Source organism: Callospermophilus lateralis, chromosome 1 (genome assembly GCF_048772815.1).
Source record: "Callospermophilus lateralis isolate mCalLat2 chromosome 1, mCalLat2.hap1, whole genome shotgun sequence".
Classification (NCBI taxonomy): Eukaryota; Metazoa; Chordata; class Mammalia; order Rodentia; family Sciuridae; genus Callospermophilus; species Callospermophilus lateralis.
The window spans coordinates 180,545,921-180,563,845 of record NC_135305.1 but is presented as its reverse complement, the minus strand read 5'-3'; the positions used below and the strand labels follow the sequence as shown (position 1 = coordinate 180,563,845).

The 17,925-nt window shown below is 34.2% G+C and overlaps 2 protein-coding genes across 2 annotated transcripts in view; one reads left to right on the top strand and one right to left on the bottom strand.

The window, feature by feature from the left end:
• The window catches only part of Dnah12 (dynein axonemal heavy chain 12), a 269,851-nt gene extending 252,436 nt beyond the window's left edge, over nt 1-17,415 (top strand). Inside the window, exons 66-73 of the mRNA XM_076839530.1 lie at nt 1,806-2,039; nt 2,857-3,045; nt 4,888-4,991; nt 8,242-8,446; nt 13,311-13,448; nt 13,719-13,810; nt 16,289-16,356; nt 17,225-17,415. Coding sequence (XP_076695645.1) covers nt 1,806-2,039; nt 2,857-3,045; nt 4,888-4,991; nt 8,242-8,446; nt 13,311-13,448; nt 13,719-13,810; nt 16,289-16,356; nt 17,225-17,415 — 1,221 coding nt within the window. The remainder of the gene's footprint in view (nt 1-1,805; nt 2,040-2,856; nt 3,046-4,887; nt 4,992-8,241; nt 8,447-13,310; nt 13,449-13,718; nt 13,811-16,288; nt 16,357-17,224) is intronic.
• A 152-nt stretch (nt 17,416-17,567) lies between these two features.
• Appl1 (adaptor protein, phosphotyrosine interacting with PH domain and leucine zipper 1) overlaps nt 17,568-17,925 on the bottom strand; it is a 63,606-nt gene continuing 63,248 nt past the window's right edge. Inside the window, exon 23 of the transcript XR_013089281.1 lies at nt 17,568-17,620. The gene's annotated coding sequence lies outside the window, so the exon portion shown is untranslated. The remainder of the gene's footprint in view (nt 17,621-17,925) is intronic.

Below are 17,925 nucleotides of genomic sequence, written 5' to 3'. Positions count from 1 at the left end.
GTTGAATATTAGAAATCAGAGCCTGCATAAACTGATGACTGAGTGGATAGAAAATCAGGCAATGAGTTGTTGGTCTCCGTTTCTCACACATGCCACAAATTTAACATTAAATTCTCTTGGGGTCTCTTGGTTTGGAGTAAGGAAGCCAGATGAACATATCTTTGCCCTCCCTCAAAGACAAGAGAGGGGGGAAACTTTCCTCTTTCCACAAATAATTTATTATCAAAACAGATGACCATCCCTCTTTCTCAGTCTTCCTCTCCTATCTCTTGACACTTCTTTTTCTCCCAGACATATGAAAGTCTCTTTGGCTCTGGATAATCTAGAAAAAGTTTTTCTCCACTGTGTACCATTTCTGCTGTAACTCCTGCCCTATGAACTAAATTTTAGAAATAGGAAAATCTTTCAACCAGTAACATATTATCCCAATATATATGCTACTTCAAATTGCTATACATTAAAAAGAGTATAGAATCTATAACTGGAAGAAATGATTTCACATTACTTTACATTTTCAGACTGTTTACTGCTCTAAAGGGTTATTGGGAGATGAATAACACAATGTAAAAGCTATGTAAATAATTTTTATTCCTATTATTTCCATGATAATAAGGAAACTAGAAACAATATGTATTCTTTCTTAATTTTCTTATTTGCTTTAATTAGTTGTACATGACAGTTAAATGCATTTATGCACTTTGATGTATCATACATAGATAGGATATAATTTCTCATTTTTCTGAGTTTACATGTTTCAGAATCATATCGGTCATGCCGTCACATATATACATATAGTAATAATGTCTGTTTCATTATGCTATCTTTCCTATCTCCACATCACCTCCCCCGCCCCATCCCATAACTTCCCTCTACCTAATCTGAGGTAACGCTATTCTTCCCTAGTGCCCCCTGCCTTATTATGAATTAGTATCTGCACATTAGAGAAAACATTCAGCCTTTGTTTTTGTGGGATTGGCTTATTTCAGTTAGCATGATATTCTCCAACTCCAGTCATTTACTGGCAAATGCCATAATTTTATTCTTCTTTAAAGCTGAGTAATATTCCATTGAGTATATATACCACATTCTTTAATCCATTCATCTATTGAGGGACACTTAGGTTGATTCCATAGACTAACTATTGTAAATTGAGCTACTATAAACATTGATGTGGCTGCATCACTATAGTATGCTGATTTTAACTCCTTTGGGTATAAACCAAGAAGTGGGATAGCTGGGTCAAATGGTAGTTCCATGTATTCTTTATCAGTGAAACTTTGTCATAGTGTTTGAGCAAGGTTCTGGCACTACATGTTGAAATTGTTTTTATCACATTGTGAAAGGTCTCCTAAACCAGGCACCAACCTCTTGGCCTTGATGTTATTGGCATTTGGGGCTATGGGCAATTATCCTAAGATTGTTTAACACCATCCCAGGCACATCCACCATTTTTGTGACAATCTAAATTATTTCTAGACATTGCTAAATATCTGCTTTGGAACAAAATTGAGCCCAGTTTATCCAAAATGAGGTGTATTCAATTTCACAATTAAAAAGACTTTGGTAATTTCCATGTCATCTTTTTTAATTATTAATTATTTTTTCATTAAAGAAGCAACGTGTATTTATTTTTTAAATGGGAGATGTATATAAACAAATTTAAAACAAAACACTAAATCCAAAGACAACCAACCAACCCTTCAACACCTTTTTCTGTGTAGATAGATAGATAGATAATGCAATCTTAAAATGGAAATAAATGGAAGGAATTTAAGCTTTTTCTTCATTTTTTTTCTTTGTTTCAGTTATTTATAAATGAATATGATACAATTCCATTTGAAGCTATTTCTTATCTGACTGGAGAATGTAATTATGGAGGAAGAGTTACAGATGATTGGGACAGGCGCCTCCTATTAACCATACTGGCTGACTTTTATAATCCACACATAATTGAAATGCCTCATTATAAGTTTTCTCCCAGTGGGCATTATTTTGCACCTCCCAAAGGTACTTATGAGGACTACATTGAATTCATCAAGGTAACTGACACCACTGTAATACGGTTGGCTTTATTTATGATTTTTCTAAAAGGAAATGATGAAATGTTCCCTCTCTAATGTGTACATTTTAGACAAGTATTAATGATTTCAATCAACTATCAATGTATTTGTTTTCTTACTGATTAGTGACATTGGAAAAGTTTGATTCTTCTATCATTTGATGTTCAGTTGGTTTTAAACCTTTTTTTTGATCTGCACAAGTTTCCCTTATGAATTAATGTTTTATAGGAAAAAAATACCCTCTTAGATTATTGGCTGGAGCCTCTGAATTTAACTGACAAAAGACAGATTAGCAGGAGAAAATGCATTAAATTTGTACTGTGTTTCAAAGGTTTTACAGAAAATAAGTGAAAACCAAAAGAAGCAGATTACATGGGAGTTTATATACCATCTAAATAAAGGGTGACGAATTGTGAAGAATTGACTAAACAAAGGAAAGGTGGCATGGGCTTCTGTGGGTAATAACTTGTGAGAAAGTAATTAGGAAATATATGGCAAAATGGAAGATAAGAATTATCTTAGTACAATGTGGTTGTATACACTCATCCTCTAGTGCCAGCCTTCAGTCTCCTGTGTGATAAGAATGGCTCTCCTCATCCTGGTACAGGACAGTGGAGAATTTATGGCCTACTTTTAGGCAGAAGAGGGAAGGGAAGGGAACTCTTTTTGTATCTATTGATTTTTATATTAACTTCATCTATTTTTATGTTAAATTGGCATATTGGGGGGTAGCATATCCTGATCCCCTTCAATATCCAATTAAAATGTGACACATGCTTAATCTATTTTGTGGTAGAAACTTCCATTTACTCAAGATCCTGAAATATTCGGATTACATGAAAATGTTGATATCTCCAAAGATCTTCAGCAAACAAAAATCCTTTTTGAGTCCTTGCTCCTCACTCAGGGAGGCTCAAAACAGACAGGATCCTCAGGAAGTACAGACCAAATTCTATTAGAAATTACGGAAGATATACTCAACAAGGTATTATCTAGCTTAAAATATATTGCTTATAAGATAATAAAAAAATGGTTATAATATAACAGTCTTAAAACTCCCATTTATCATCAGTATGACTTTGAGCAAGATACTTTACCTCTCTGAGCATTAGTTTCTAAGCCTATTAAATAGTAAGAATAGTACATATTATTTGGTAAAAGGTTTATGAGGACATTAAAGAACATTAAAGTTATAGTTAAGGATGAGTTTATTTTCATTTCTAAATAAAAGTGAATGATTTAACTTTTTAAAAATGGAGGGAATGTTCTGAACTTGATTTTTAACTATACATTAGGAATTGAGAAGGCACAGGGAGATACGATCAGTGCTAAGCTAGTTGCTATAACTTTTCTTTTCATGATACAGCCCAACATACTTAACCCTACTAAGTAAAGTAGAATGATACTCTGTATTCTCACCTTTTTTCTGTGAGTTTTAATTTCAATAAAGAACTACTAAAGGAACTTTTAAAAGATTATGCTACTAAACACAAATGTTCACAACTCCCCTCTAAGTACTATAAATATGCTCATATTTCAGCACCAGACGATCTGACAGAGCAGAATCTAGCTCTAGTCCACTTGCCTTCAAAACCCATGAAGGCAAGAGTACCAGAGCTCTCTTAGGTGAGCCTGTTCACCAGAAGCCTGGAGGTGGCCTCTTAGAGAAGGGAGAGGAGCAGCACTGCCTGCAGCCTTGGGTGAAAGCAAACTAGCACACCCTGGCCCCGCATCCCTGTATGGCTGCTTCTGCAGTTCACCTCTTCTCACACATGGCGTCTGCTGCTTCTCTGGTTTATCTTTGTGGTGAAAGGTTCTTGCCTTCATTGAATGGTGGCTCTAATGGGCTACCTGACAGAGACACCTGGGGCTTATTTGAGGTAAAGGGTTGTTTGAGCAGAGCCAGAGGACCCTAGAATTGGAATTCTTTTGTACTCTCCAAGGACTATCAACTGGAGACCATCAGGCAAGTGCAATTCTTTTAGTTTAAGACTTCCCCAACTGGGAAACTTCTTTGCCCATTTAAGAGTATGAATTCCAGTGTCTTAAAGGGATTTCATCAGCAGTCCCAAAGTGTCTCTGAGGTGCCACGTAGAAATCACACATTAAGTGGCCTTCTCTCTATGCCCTGGGAACCTGCTACTTTTACAAAGTTAATTATTTGATGTGGGGTAAGCTAAGCTATTTGGAACCCAGTTGATAATCAATTAGAAATAAATCAGACCAACAATAAAAATTAATTAAAAAAAATAAATAAATCAGGCACAGTGGCACACACCTGTAATCCCTTTCTGGAGGCAGAGGCAGAAGGATTGCAAATTAAGGCCAAATTATGCCTCAACATTAAAAAAATAAAAAGGGCTGGGAATATAGCTCAGTGGTAGAGTACCTCTGGGTTCAATCCCCTATATCATATAAGGAAAAAAAGAAAAAGAAATACAAAACGGCTATGAAATGTTAAATAAGTTTTATCAATGGAAAATAAGATTTAATTTACAAAGAGAAATTCCACAAATTTCAGAATTATGTATTTTCTGCAAAGTGCTATAGTAGTTGAGAACATGGGTCTTGGATTCAGAGACTTATAGATTTAAACTTTTGGGCTGTGTGCCATTAGGCCAATAATTTGGCTTTTCTGAATTTAAATGTTCTCATCTATAAAATGAAAATAATAATATCACCCAAGGATTAAATGAGATAATTTTGGAAAGCAGCATAGTACCTTCCATATAGTAACACCCTAGTATTAGCTATTACTGATATTATAGCTGAGTGAAACTAATTATCCATTCTGAGTATTTGTGATCTTCAAAATCCATTCTTGTAGCTTCCATTTGATTTTGATATTGAAACAGCACTAATGAAGTATCCTGTGAGATATGAAGAGAGCATGAATACTGTGTTAGTACAAGAAATGGAACGATTTAACAAGTAAGTATCTATATCTCCAGCAATTCAGAAGGCAAGCCACCAAAATTGATAAAAAGACATGCTGGTATTGAATAAAAAAAATTAAGATTATCAAAACCTCCCATTTAAAATTTTGACCCTTTAAAATTTCATAACCTTTTGCTCCAGAAGATAGAGTATCTTTTATAATGTAAAAATAATGATGAAAAAGAAATATATTCTTATTGATTAAAAATATTCATTAATTATAACTTCTCATCCATTATTATTCTCCTCAGGAATTAAAGGGAGAATGAACATTAGTGAGGCCTATGTATAGGCATATCTTCTGTTGTTTTTCTACCACCTGACACACATTTACTGAGTGCAACCTAAATTGATTAAGTACTGCATGATAATAAACAAATTATTTGCTTTTAATTTTTTAATTGAATATTCTACTGGATTAAGGAATGGTGAATTGTTTTGGTTATACATTTTCTAAAGTATTTTCAAGTTTATTATAGTTTCTAAACGTATTGACACTTTAAAGTAAAATATATTAAAATACTGTGTTACCCTATTTAATTAGTTATTTCTTATACAAAGGCTATAGTTATTATAATAGGATGCTGTCCCCCAGTTGCTCAGACATCTATACTCACTTACAAGTATGTTTACGGTTTTCTTACCTGTTTGGATTGAAGTGGGAAACAAAATATTTGCCAGGGTATAAATGAATATATAATTTGTTTTAATGTATTGTTTCCCTAGTTTCAGCTGTTATATAACATCTTTTTAACTTCTCCCATATTTGCATGTTACTTATAGTATTATTTGCCTAATATTTTCCCTTAAATAATTCTCCTTCTAAATTAGCTGGGTTCTGCCAAAGTGGTCTATAGATTTATTGCAACCCTATCAGAAGTTTGTATCACATCCTATAGATATAGGAAAAAAATCTTAGGTGGGTGCAATGGTACATGCCTATAATCCCAGCATCTTAGGAGACTGAGGTAGAATGATCACAAGTTCAAAGCCATCTTAAGCAACTTAGTAAGACACTCAGCAACTTAGTAGGACCCTGTCTCAAAATAAAAAGGGCTAGTGTTGTGGCTCAGCGGTAGAGTGGTCACCTAGTATGTGTGAGGTGCTAGGTTTGATCCTCAGCACCACATATAAATAAATAAATAAATGTATTGTGTCCAACTACATCTAAAAAATAAATATTTTAAAGGGGGGGGGCTGTGGTTAAGCACCCCTGGCACCAAAAAAATAAAATAAAATACATAAAAATAAAATTAAAAATAAAAAAATAAATTCATATGGAATCACAGAATACCCCAGATAACCAAAGCAATCATGAGCAAAAAGAACAAAACTGGAGGGCTGGGGTTATGTCTCAGTGGTAGAGCACTTGTCTAGCATGTGTGAGTACTGGGTTTGATTCTCAGCACTGTATATAAATAAATCAATAAAGATCCATAACAATCAAAAAAAGAACAAAGCTGGAGGCATCACACTACCTGGTTTCAACTATATCACAAGGCAGTAGTAATAATGAGAACAGCATAATACTGGCATAAAAATAGACACAGTGATCAGAGGAACAGAATAAAGAATCCAGAAAAGAACTAGTATGTCTATGGTCATTGGTTCTTTAAAAGCTGCCAATAATATACAGTGGATAATGAGAGTAGCTTTAATAAATGGCATTGGGAAAAAACATAAATATAAATCTTTATGCGTGTATATATATATACATATGTATATATATACACGCACAAAAGATGAAATCGGATCTCACGTCACATATAAAAATCAACTCAAAGTAGATTAAAGACAAGACCTAAAACTGTAAAACTACTAGAAGAAAACATAGGAAAAACTACACAACATTGGTCTGGGCAATGATTTTTTAGAATTGGCCACACAATTGTGGGCAACAAAAGCAAAATAGACAAATAGAATTTCAAAATAAAGATTCTTCATTTTAAAAGAAACAATAGACACGAAAGTGTACACCTGTAATCCCAATAGTGGGAGGTGGAAGCAGGAGGATCACAAGTTCAAGGCCAGCTTCAACAACTTATCTCAAAATAAAATATGAAAAATGGGCTGGGGATGTGGTTCAGTGTTAAAGTGCCCCTGGGTTCAATCCTTGGTACCAAAAAAAAAAAAAAAGGAAGACAAAAGATAACAAGTTCCGGGGAAGATGTGGTAAAAAGAAATCCCTGAAACATTGGTGGTGGGGATATAAATTAGTAAAACCATTATGGAAAACTATATGAAGTTTCCTCAAAAAACTAAAAACAGAATTACTATGTGTTCCAACTATCCTACTTCTGAGTGTTTATCCAAAGATTTGAAATCAGCATGCCAAAAAGACATCTGCACTCTCATGTTCATTGCAATACTACTGAGAGTGGCCAAGTTTTGGAATCAAACTGTCAATCAAGAAATGAATAGATAAAAAAGATGTGATATATATATATATGTGTGTGTGTGTGTGTGTATACATATATGTATGTACACACATACATAGTGAAATACTATTCAGTTTTAAAAAAAAGAAATTTTGTCATTTGTGATGTAATTGGAGAATATTATGCTAATTAGTCAAACAGAAACATATTGTATGTTCTAAATCATGTGTGGAATCTAAAACAACTGAATTTATAGAAAGAGTAGAATGATAGAGAGTAGAAAGATGCTGGGTGGTGAGAGAATAATGAGATGAGAGTCAAAGGGTATAAAACCTCAGAAATTAGTTTGATTTTTTTTTAATATCAGTAGCACAGCATGCTGAATATAGCTAATATTGAATACCATATAATTTAATATCACTAAGAGTAAATTTCCAATGTTCTCATCCCAGAAAATGCTAAAGATTTGAGGTGATAGATGTTAATTAGCTTAACATATTCTTTCTACATTCAGTTAAAAAATCATAATACTATTTTGTACCCCACAGACGTATAAAACCATAATTTGTTAACAATCACATTTTTTAAATTAGCTAAGTCCTAAGGAATAATAGAAAGCAAAAATTTTGATATGCTAATAGTACCATTTTCTATATTTGAAAATGTGTGCAATGATTAAAATAAAAAATGTTCATCCAAATATTACCTAAAATTACCTCACATAACCACCAGTGGGAGGTAGCCAGACTTTGGAAAACACTCCCACAAGGCAGTGAATGAGGTTCCTGCTATTTCTTCTTCTAGAAAGACTGTATGCTGATATTTATTATCATATATATGTTGATGATAAATTTCTTTCATTGTAGTTTAATTACAACTATACGTAACACTCTATGGGACCTTAAAAAAGCTATTAAGGGTGTGGTTGTAATGGATTCTGCGCTGGAGGCACTTTCTGGCAGCTTGCTGGTTGGAAAAGTTCCTGAACTATGGGCCCAACGATCATACCCAAGTCTTAAGCCCCTAGGAAGTTACATCACAGATTTTCTAGCCCGACTGAAGTTTTTACAGGTAAAATATGGTTTTACTTATAAAAATGTGTGTATATGTGTATTTGTGTATGATATATATTGGTTGAAGGGGAAGATGTTAGTAGTTGAGTACAGTCACTTTAAAGTCTCTGAGTTGAATGGAATGTGATTAGTAGCTTCATGGCAATCTAACCAAAAATTTTTAAACAATAGTTTTGTAGTTGTAGATGGACAGCATGCCTTTTATTTTATTTTTTAATGCGGAGCTAAGGATCAAACCCAGTGCCTCACATGTGCTAGGCAAGCGCTCTGCTACTAAGCTACAGCCCCACCCCCTAACCAGAATTTTAGAATACTGAAAAATATACACATTTCAAAGTACTGAGTAGAAAATTTAAATTTTGCCTTAGCCAAATCTAAGTCATGTGTGATATTTATATTTCTGAAGATTCTAAGTTTGTGGTTCTCTGAGACCACAGTTTAATATTATCTTATGATTTTAATACCTATGTAAGTTACAAAAATAAAAAGCCTAAGGCTTGGATTTATCCATAATTAATTGTTAACTGCTTTAAAATCAATGCTTTTTGGGCTTGGGGATATAGTTCATTTGGTAGAATGCGTGCCTTGCATGCACAAGGCTCTGGGTTCAATCCCCAGCACCACCAAAAAATAAATAATAATAATAATGCTTCTTATCTCCTATCTCATTAAACTAGGGGAAAGATAAGTGCTTTGAATCTCCCCCATATACCCATATACCAAGATGTTAAGAGCACAGGAAAACAGAAGGCAGGACACTGTTTTTCCTCCTCAACTCCCTTGCTTACCCCTAACCTATGGTTGATATTTATGCAAAAGTATAGGGTGGGGAGAATCCTCAAAATACTCATTTAGAAATTCACAAGTGTTATATGAGCTTTTAGTGTTGCAGTGCTGTTAGTCAACTTCTGTTACTATAACAAAATACCTGAGTTAAATAACTTAAAAGAAGAAATATTTCTTTTGATTCATGATTTCAGAGGTTTCAGTCCATGTTTGCTTTGGACCTATGGCAAGGCAGAATATCATGGTACAAGAGTATGGTGAGGTAAAACTGCTTACTTCATGGAGGTCAGAAAGTCTGAGAGGAAGAGGCAATAGCCCTTTCAGGGGCATGCCCCCAGTGACCTAACTTTCTCCACCACTTCCCAAAAGTGCCATCAGATGGGAACCAAACCTTTAACACATAAGGTTTGGGGGTACATTTAATATCTAAATCATAACAGTTCCCTTTTTATTATACAAAAATTTCATTTGTTTCACTGTTAAAGCTTATCATAAAATAAATAGTGCTTATTAGGATATGGAGAAAACAGATTTTTCTCATATTTCCTTTTAAAATTTTTTCCAATCTGATAGGTCAAGCATATCTTGTTTCAATTTGACTTTCTTGGACTATTAATGTGCCTGTGTTTCTTTCAGTATATGTGCTTACCTCTTGTATTTTTTCTGTAAATGGCCTATTCATACCCAGGCCTATCTTTATTATGAACTAAATTTTTTAACTTAGAGGAGCTTTTTGTGCATATTACATGTTTAACCAAAGAAATAGTATAGAATAGAATACTGAATAGGTTTTCTCCATTGTCATTTTACCTTTACAGAACCCAGTCAATTTTCTCATTATCTTTCTCCTGGACTCTTTTTCATCTCCTAATGTTTCTTAGAGTTGAAAAATTAAGTAAATAAGTCATCTGAATTTTTTATCCTCTTCTCATTTTTCTTTCTCTATTTATCCTGTTTATCTTTTGTCATAGTTCAGGCTGTTGTAAAAAGCAAAGTAGACTGAATGATCTAACAACAGATATTTATTTCTCACTGTTCCAGAGGGGCTAGAAAGACCCATATTAGGGGGTTCTCCTGGTTCACATATGTATGTATGTGGGGCAAGTGCTTGTTCCTCTAAATAAAGATACTAAACCCATCAAGAAGGTTCCACCCAGGTGGGGAGGGGTGAGACGAGACCATGCTGGGAACTGAATTGGAGATGGTTGTGTTCCATGCTTTTGTGATTATGTCAAGATATATCCTGGTATTGTATATAACTAAAAAGAAATTTTCAAAAAACCCTATGAAAAAAAATAAAGGGTTCCACCCTCATGACCTAATTATCTCCCAAAAGTGCCATCTCCAAATCCCATGAAATTGGAGGTTATAGTTTCAACACATGTATTTTGGAGGAAAACAAACATTTAATTCATAGTATTTTCCCTTTTTCATTCCTGTGCCTTTTTTTAAAAAAATACTTTTCACACTTTGGCTACAACCCCAGGAAAAATTCTGGATCTGACATTTGTGACTTTGAGCAAATTACTCATCTTTCTGTATCCTAGTTTTCTCATCTGCAAAATGAGAGGAATAATGCCTAACTCACTGAATTATTTTATGGAGTACACCAGGTGATACATGTAAAGTGCTTAGCACAGTGCCTGGCATGTACTAATCACTCATTAAATGGTAGCTAATTCAGAGATAGTGTAAGTAGCCGACCAAAGGCACTAATGAAATTCTTCATAAAGGAAGCTCTAGGAAAGTAAGAGTTTCTATATCCTTGTTTTCTCGGTTTGTTTGCTTGCTTGCTTGCTTTTGTTTTATAGTAATGGGAATTGAATCCAGGGATGCTCTTCCACTGAGCTACATCCAAGCCCTTTATATTTTCTATTTTGAGACAAGGTCATGCTAATTTGCAGAGGCTGATCGTGAACTTGTGATCCTCCTCTCTCAACCTCTCAAGTAGCTTAGATTCCTAGTGGGCATAACTGTGTCTGGTGCCTTCTCAGTTCTTAGAGCTTTCATATGCATAATATCATAAAGAAAACCCTGGATACAAAAGGTTCTTCCTGCCTTTTGCCCTTGTCAGACTCCTTGTCTTTCTTTACCTCTTTTTGATCTGCTAGCTTGTGTTGTGGTAGTATCTCCACCAGCAGTTTGTTCCATTATTCCTAGCATGCAAAGCTTACTTCTTCCTTGCTCACTAACAGAGTTCATTATATTGATTCATCTGTTCATTCAGCAAATGAATTGAGATCCCACTCTGTTCAAAGCACCTTGTTGTTTGCTCTGTGATAAGAAGAGGATTGTAATGAGTCCTGCCTTCAAGCTTCCAATAGCCCACAGAAAAACAAGCTATGTATCCAAAAAAATACAGGCAAAAATTAATATAGTTTAGAAAGGAATGAACCCTAAAAGTCCAACATGTAAAATGCTCTGGGAGTTCAAAGGAGGAGAGAGTTCTTATGGTTCAAAAAAGCAGAGTTTAGTTGGGTTTGGTGGCACACACCTATAATCCCAGCAGTTCAGGAGGCTGAGGCAAGAGGATCATAAGTTCAAAGCCAGCCTCAGCAATTTAGTGAGGTCCTAAGCAACTCAGCAAAACCCTATCTCTAAATAAAATACAAAATAGGGCTGGAGATATGACTCAGTGGTTAAATGCCCCTGGGTTCAATCCCCAGTAACACCCCCTAGACCCCCACAAAAAGCAAGCAAGCATACAAGCAGGGTATTTTTATGGATAAGGTAGCATTTGAGCTGGGTCTAAAGGATGAAAGGTTGTGAATATTGCAAAGAAAATAAACAGACTTACAGACAGCTTTGTAGCTGTGGGGTAAAAGGATCTGTATCATTTAAGGTACATTTCATAGGAAGTAACAAAAATTCTCTGTCATAAGCAGAAAGTTTGTTTGTTCGTGTAACTGAAAAGTCCAAGAGTTAAAGTAGGATTTGAACTGAGTTACAAACATGGTTACTTGTTCTTGGCTTCGTGCATTTCATCTCCTGGCTCTATTACCTACGGTTTGACTCCATTATCAGTATCTCATCTGTGGCAAGATAACAACAGTAACTGTGGCCTTGCATCTTTGCAACTTCAAAGAGTTAAGAGTGAGTCCCTTCCTGAAAAGTCCCAGCAAGAGTTACTGCATCTCTGGCTTTGGTTGGGTCACATTCACATTCCTGAATCAGTCACTGTGACTTGAAGTATGATTGGCCAGATATGCGTCAGTGCCCACCCACAGGAGGCTAGGTTGATTTCCATTACCAGAAGGGCTTGGAATGAGAGTATAGGAGGGTTTGTTTGTCTTCCTGAGAGAAAGAAGGGTGGTATTACTTTAACACAGGCAGGAAAAAAAAAAAAAAAAAGATGTTCACCCAACACAGATGAGATCACCAAATAATCCAGTCTAATTAGGATGTAGGATGCTTGAAGGTTAAAAAAAAAAAAATCTAAAAATGCACTTGGGGTGAGATTGTGAAGTGTCTTGAATAAAAGACTAAGAGACTTGGGCTTTAAGTTGGTGGGTCACTAAAGAACTTAGTAGGTAACTGAAGAGTTACCTATATGATAAATCTGATCCAAACTATGTATAGTCAGGTATATTCTGGCAGCATTGTTCTAGATGTATTGAGCAGAGGGAAAAAGAAGACAGTAAATTGATATAAAAGAAGATCATGAATATCTGAACAGAAGGGGTACATGGTTATGAAGACAAAGGGATTAAAAGAATTAAGGAACTAGAAGCAACACAGAAAGCCTATAGACAATGGGTAAAATATAAAAAGATGGTGGCTTTTGAATAGGATAAGTAATATAGTAGTCTTCAAAGAATTTACATTTGTTTCTTTGAAGAAGATTTGAAAATTTCAAGCCATGATTCATTCAGAAAATTGTTCAAATTATTTTCAGTTTCCAAGAAGAGTAGGTGGGGGTGGGGGAAGGAAAAAGGTGTGTTTGATGTTAGGGAAGAGAGTCTTATGCTGGAAAGTATAGGTAACACATATAAAAATCAGAATCAGGAATTGTATGTTAGCTGACATTTGTATAAATTAAAAAAGTAGATGTAACATATTTTGTTTTCCTTTTATAGGACTGGTATACCTCAGGAAAACCTCATGTGTTTTGGCTCTCAGGTTTCTTTTTCACCCAAGCCTTTTTAACTGGAGCTATGCAGAATTATGCCAGAAAATACACCATCCCTATTGATTTACTAGGATATGAATTTGAGGTATAGTAACTCCTTCAACTCATCAAAATATCATTATATCAAAGTCATGTATTTAAGCAAGAAGGATATGTAGAATTTATATATTTTAACCCATTATAAGCAATTCTACTTCTTTTCATTCTTTGTGTTTCATAAAGTATATGATATTTGTCTTGTTAATGCACTATAGTTTAACAAGAGTTTCCCTGAATGTGTTTTGAATATGTATCTAGGGTTTTCTTTATGATACTAAATTGTGTGAAGAATACTAGTATGACCCTCTCCCTTCAGGTTATTCCTTCTGATGTATCTGACACATCACCAGAAGATGGTGTTTATATCCATGGCTTGTATCTTGATGGGGCACGCTGGGACAGAGAAAGGTCAGTACTTTCAACTGCAAAGCCTTCTTCAAATGTGGGTGAATCATAGGTAAGACAACTGTTGCCCCTCATAACCGTGTTTTTTTTTTTTAAATCAAAGTCCTCTTTCTAAGCAATAAGTCAAGTAATGTAATATCAGAATTCTTACCTAAATCATTATTCAGATTGGCACAAAGGAGTGATTATTTTTGAGACCCAAACAATTTTTGATTAATATTTCACTAGTCTGTTTCATTAGTAAAAAAGTTAGCTGAAATTATTTTCTTGCTTATTCTGCTGTATAACAGTTATTTTCTATTTTGTACTATGAAGAACTGACTCAATTTTAAACTGACAGTTATAATAAAGTTCCCATTTAGTGAGTGGAAAACTTTTTCATGCATTTTGATGAGATGATAAATAAGTATTAAGAATAAACATTCAATTTCTAGCTTCACTCTTAGAAAACTATCAAGAAACTATTCCCAGTTTCAGATAAATAGGGATAAAAGAGAAGGGGAGAAATATTTCTTTGGAGTCCTGATCTCCAACAATATATGTATAGGCGTAATCCTCTATTTCTGAACGTAGGGTAAGACTTTGCTCCCGAGGAGATGTTAAAGGGGATATTAAAGACTGAGGTGAAAGACCAAGGTAGGAAAAATCCCATAGGAGGGAATAGTAAGGTAAGGTTTTACAGTGACAGTTCTGAAACAGGATCATGAGAAGATTCAATTTTACATAGTTAATTTGATTATTTCTCTTGTCTTTTTTCATCACTTTACTGCTAGTTTTCTTCATTTACTTTACCACCTTTGTGTATTTATTTTTGATTCCTTCTTTCCTTTCCAACAAACCGTGTAGACTGAGTTTTTGGAACATCTGTTTAAATCTTGATTCTAGCACTAAATAATACTCAATATCTCTGAGCCTATAGTTTTTATCTGTGAAATAGGAATATAAATGGGGATAGGATCATTATGAGGGTCAAATGAGATGCATTGTATCTGCCTCATGGGAGGTACTTAAAAATATGCAGGCATTAAAAACAACATACTTTAAAACAACATACTACAGTGATGAAACCACATCCATATTTATAGCACCTCAACTCACAATAGCCAGGCTATAGAAACAACTTGGTGTCCTTCAACAGATGAATGGATAAAGAAAATGTGGTATATGTACAAATGGAATATTGCTCAGCCATAAGAAGAATGAAATTATGGCATTTGCCAGTAAATGGACAGAACTAGAGAGTATCATACTAAATGAAATAAGCCAATCCCAAAAAACCAAAGACCAAATGTTATCTCTGATTTGTGGATGTTAACCCCAAACAAGGGAGGTTGGGGAGAGGAATAATAGAAATAGATTGGACTAGACAAAGGGTAATGAAGGGAAAGGAGGGGAAGAGGAATATAAAAGACATAAATTTCCTAGCCTGTATATGTATACAAAAACCAGGGTAACTCCACATCATGTATGACCACAAGAGTGGGAACCTAATAGAATAACTTATACTTTGTGTATGTATATTCTGCCAAAATACATTCTACTGTCATGTATAACTGAAATATATATATATATATATATATATATATATATATATATATATGAAGCAAAAACAAAAAAAATCTCATTGTACCTCATAAATATATACAAATATTATATAAATCAAAAAAATTAGAATTTTTAAAAAATAGTTAGATATAGCCACCAATGTCCATACCAACTAACTTCAAGTAGGGCTAATAACAAAACAAAATTTTTATGGTATAAATTATTTTTCTGACAAATATTCACTTCTATTTTAAATGAGCAAAAAACAAAGAAATAAAATTTAAAGGAACCATTAATAAACCTAGATCTTGATCCATTTTTTAAAAAAATTAGCAGGCATTGATATTTGTGCAGTTTTATACTTCACCTTTCTAAAATTATATTTTATTGCTCTGTTCTTCATTGCCTTCTCCCATCCTTCTCCTCCTACTTTTTCTTCTTCTTTTCCTTTTATACTCTTTTCCTCTCTATCACTGGTCCTCTTCTGTATTAAAAGTCAATATCTAAATAGCAGTCTATTTTAAGAAGCAAATTTCACAAATATGTTAGCTTTTCATTGCTGTAACAGATTACCTGAGATAAACAACTTAAAAGGAGATGGATTTGTTTTCATTTATGGTTTCAGAGGAGTCACTTGGCTTCCCTGATTATGGGCCTGCAGTCAGGCAAACACCATATCAGGGAGCATGAGGTGAAGCAAAGCTCACCCTAACGCATCCAGAAAGCAGAGGAAAAGAGAACATGCACTGTGAGAGGAAGGGACCAAGGACAAAATGTACTACACAGAGTCTTTCTCCAAGTGACTTACTTCCTCCAACTAGGCCTTATCTCCTGGTAGAGCCACAGGCCAGCATCCAAGCCATTAGTACATGGCCTTTGGGGGACATTTTAGATCTAAAGAAATAACTAATAACCTCTGTTAATTTCTCGTTACAGTGGCTTGCTTGCTGAACAATATCCCAAACTTCTGTTTGACCTGATGCCCATCATATGGATAAAACCAAGTAAATACATTTTTAACAAAATTTCCTTGAATTTTAAAGAGAATAATGATAGATACTATTAACTGCTCCCCCAAATTAGTTTTTGCTCAAGTCTTTTAGGGTCTAACTGAATTATAATATAAAATGATGAAATATCTGTAATGGAGAATTTATTGTCCCTCTGCTTTTTTGGTTGTTTTTTTATTTGTATTTTTTTCAGTCCTGTGGATGAAACCTAGGGCCTCATGCATGCCAGGCAAATGCTCTGTCACTGAGCTACACCCCACCTCTAATTTTCTTGATCAAAATTAATAATAAATAAAAACATTTACAAATCACCCAATCTATCAAATATTTTCATTATTAATGTGGTTCAATTGTGAGAAATATGGCTGTAGTTTATAAGGGCTCCTGATATTTCATATCTGGCTTTTCAGGAATTATACATAGATTCTTTTTGTGAGTTGTCAAGAGTTGGTATGTTTTAGTATTTGTTTTAATAGCCTACTAAAAACAAATAGAAACTCCAGCTTCTTCTAAATTATGTGTTTCTTATACCAGAGTTCTAAGCAGTTTATTTCTCCTTTTGAATCTCCTCTATTACCTATAGTGTATTTTGTCCCTTCTTCCCTATCTTCTTTTGTTACTCCTTCCCTCACAAATTTTCTGGAGTTTTTTCATGCCTATTAAGTGATCAGAACTTTAAGATCAATTCCTGTTCCTAGACTTGCACCTATGAAATAATTTTCCTTGTTTTATAGCAATAATAATGGACCAGCTGTTAAAAATTTAAAAATTACATTTTACTATAAGATAAACAGTTGTTTTTCAGTACCCATGGCTCTTTTCCCTTTACTAAATGAATCTCTTTCTTTCTTTCTTTTTCAAGTTGAAAAGACTAAGATTGTGAAGTCAAATGCCTATGTCTGTCCTCTCTACAAGACAAGTGAACGTAAAGGAACTCTTTCTACTACAGGACATTCCACTAACTTTGTCATTGCAATGTTGTTAAAAACAGACCAACCCACTCAACACTGGATCAAACGTGGTGTTGCTCTGCTTTGTCAGCTGGATGACTAAATTGTACAATTTTAGAGAACATCTGAAATAAAATAAAATTGTTTTCACTTACTTTAAAAAAAATTATAAAACAAAGTGTCTTGGTGTCATTCTTTCAAATGGTCTTTATGAAAGGCCTTTGCATTGTTATCCTTTTCCTGATTCCACTCTTGATTGCAAAAGGCCTTCTAATCTGACTCCTCTGAGAGCACTGTCAGACATCTACCTGTGGAAAGAAATTTTGAAGTGTTATTTTAAAGTGTTACTTTGAAGTGTTTGGAAAATCTTAGAGCTTTTATTTAGTTTAAGTTTGATATGCATATGTGAAAAATAGATTGGGTAGATTAAATGATAAAATTTGACTAATATTGGAAGATATTCCTTTCCCTAGATATTTCTTCAATAGTAGTTTACTTTCCACGTGCCTCACTGAAGTTATTATATATGAACATTTTAAATACATATAGATAAGGAAAATATTAAAGCAATTTAGGAACCAAACCCCTTACTTCATACTTTTAAAATATTAGT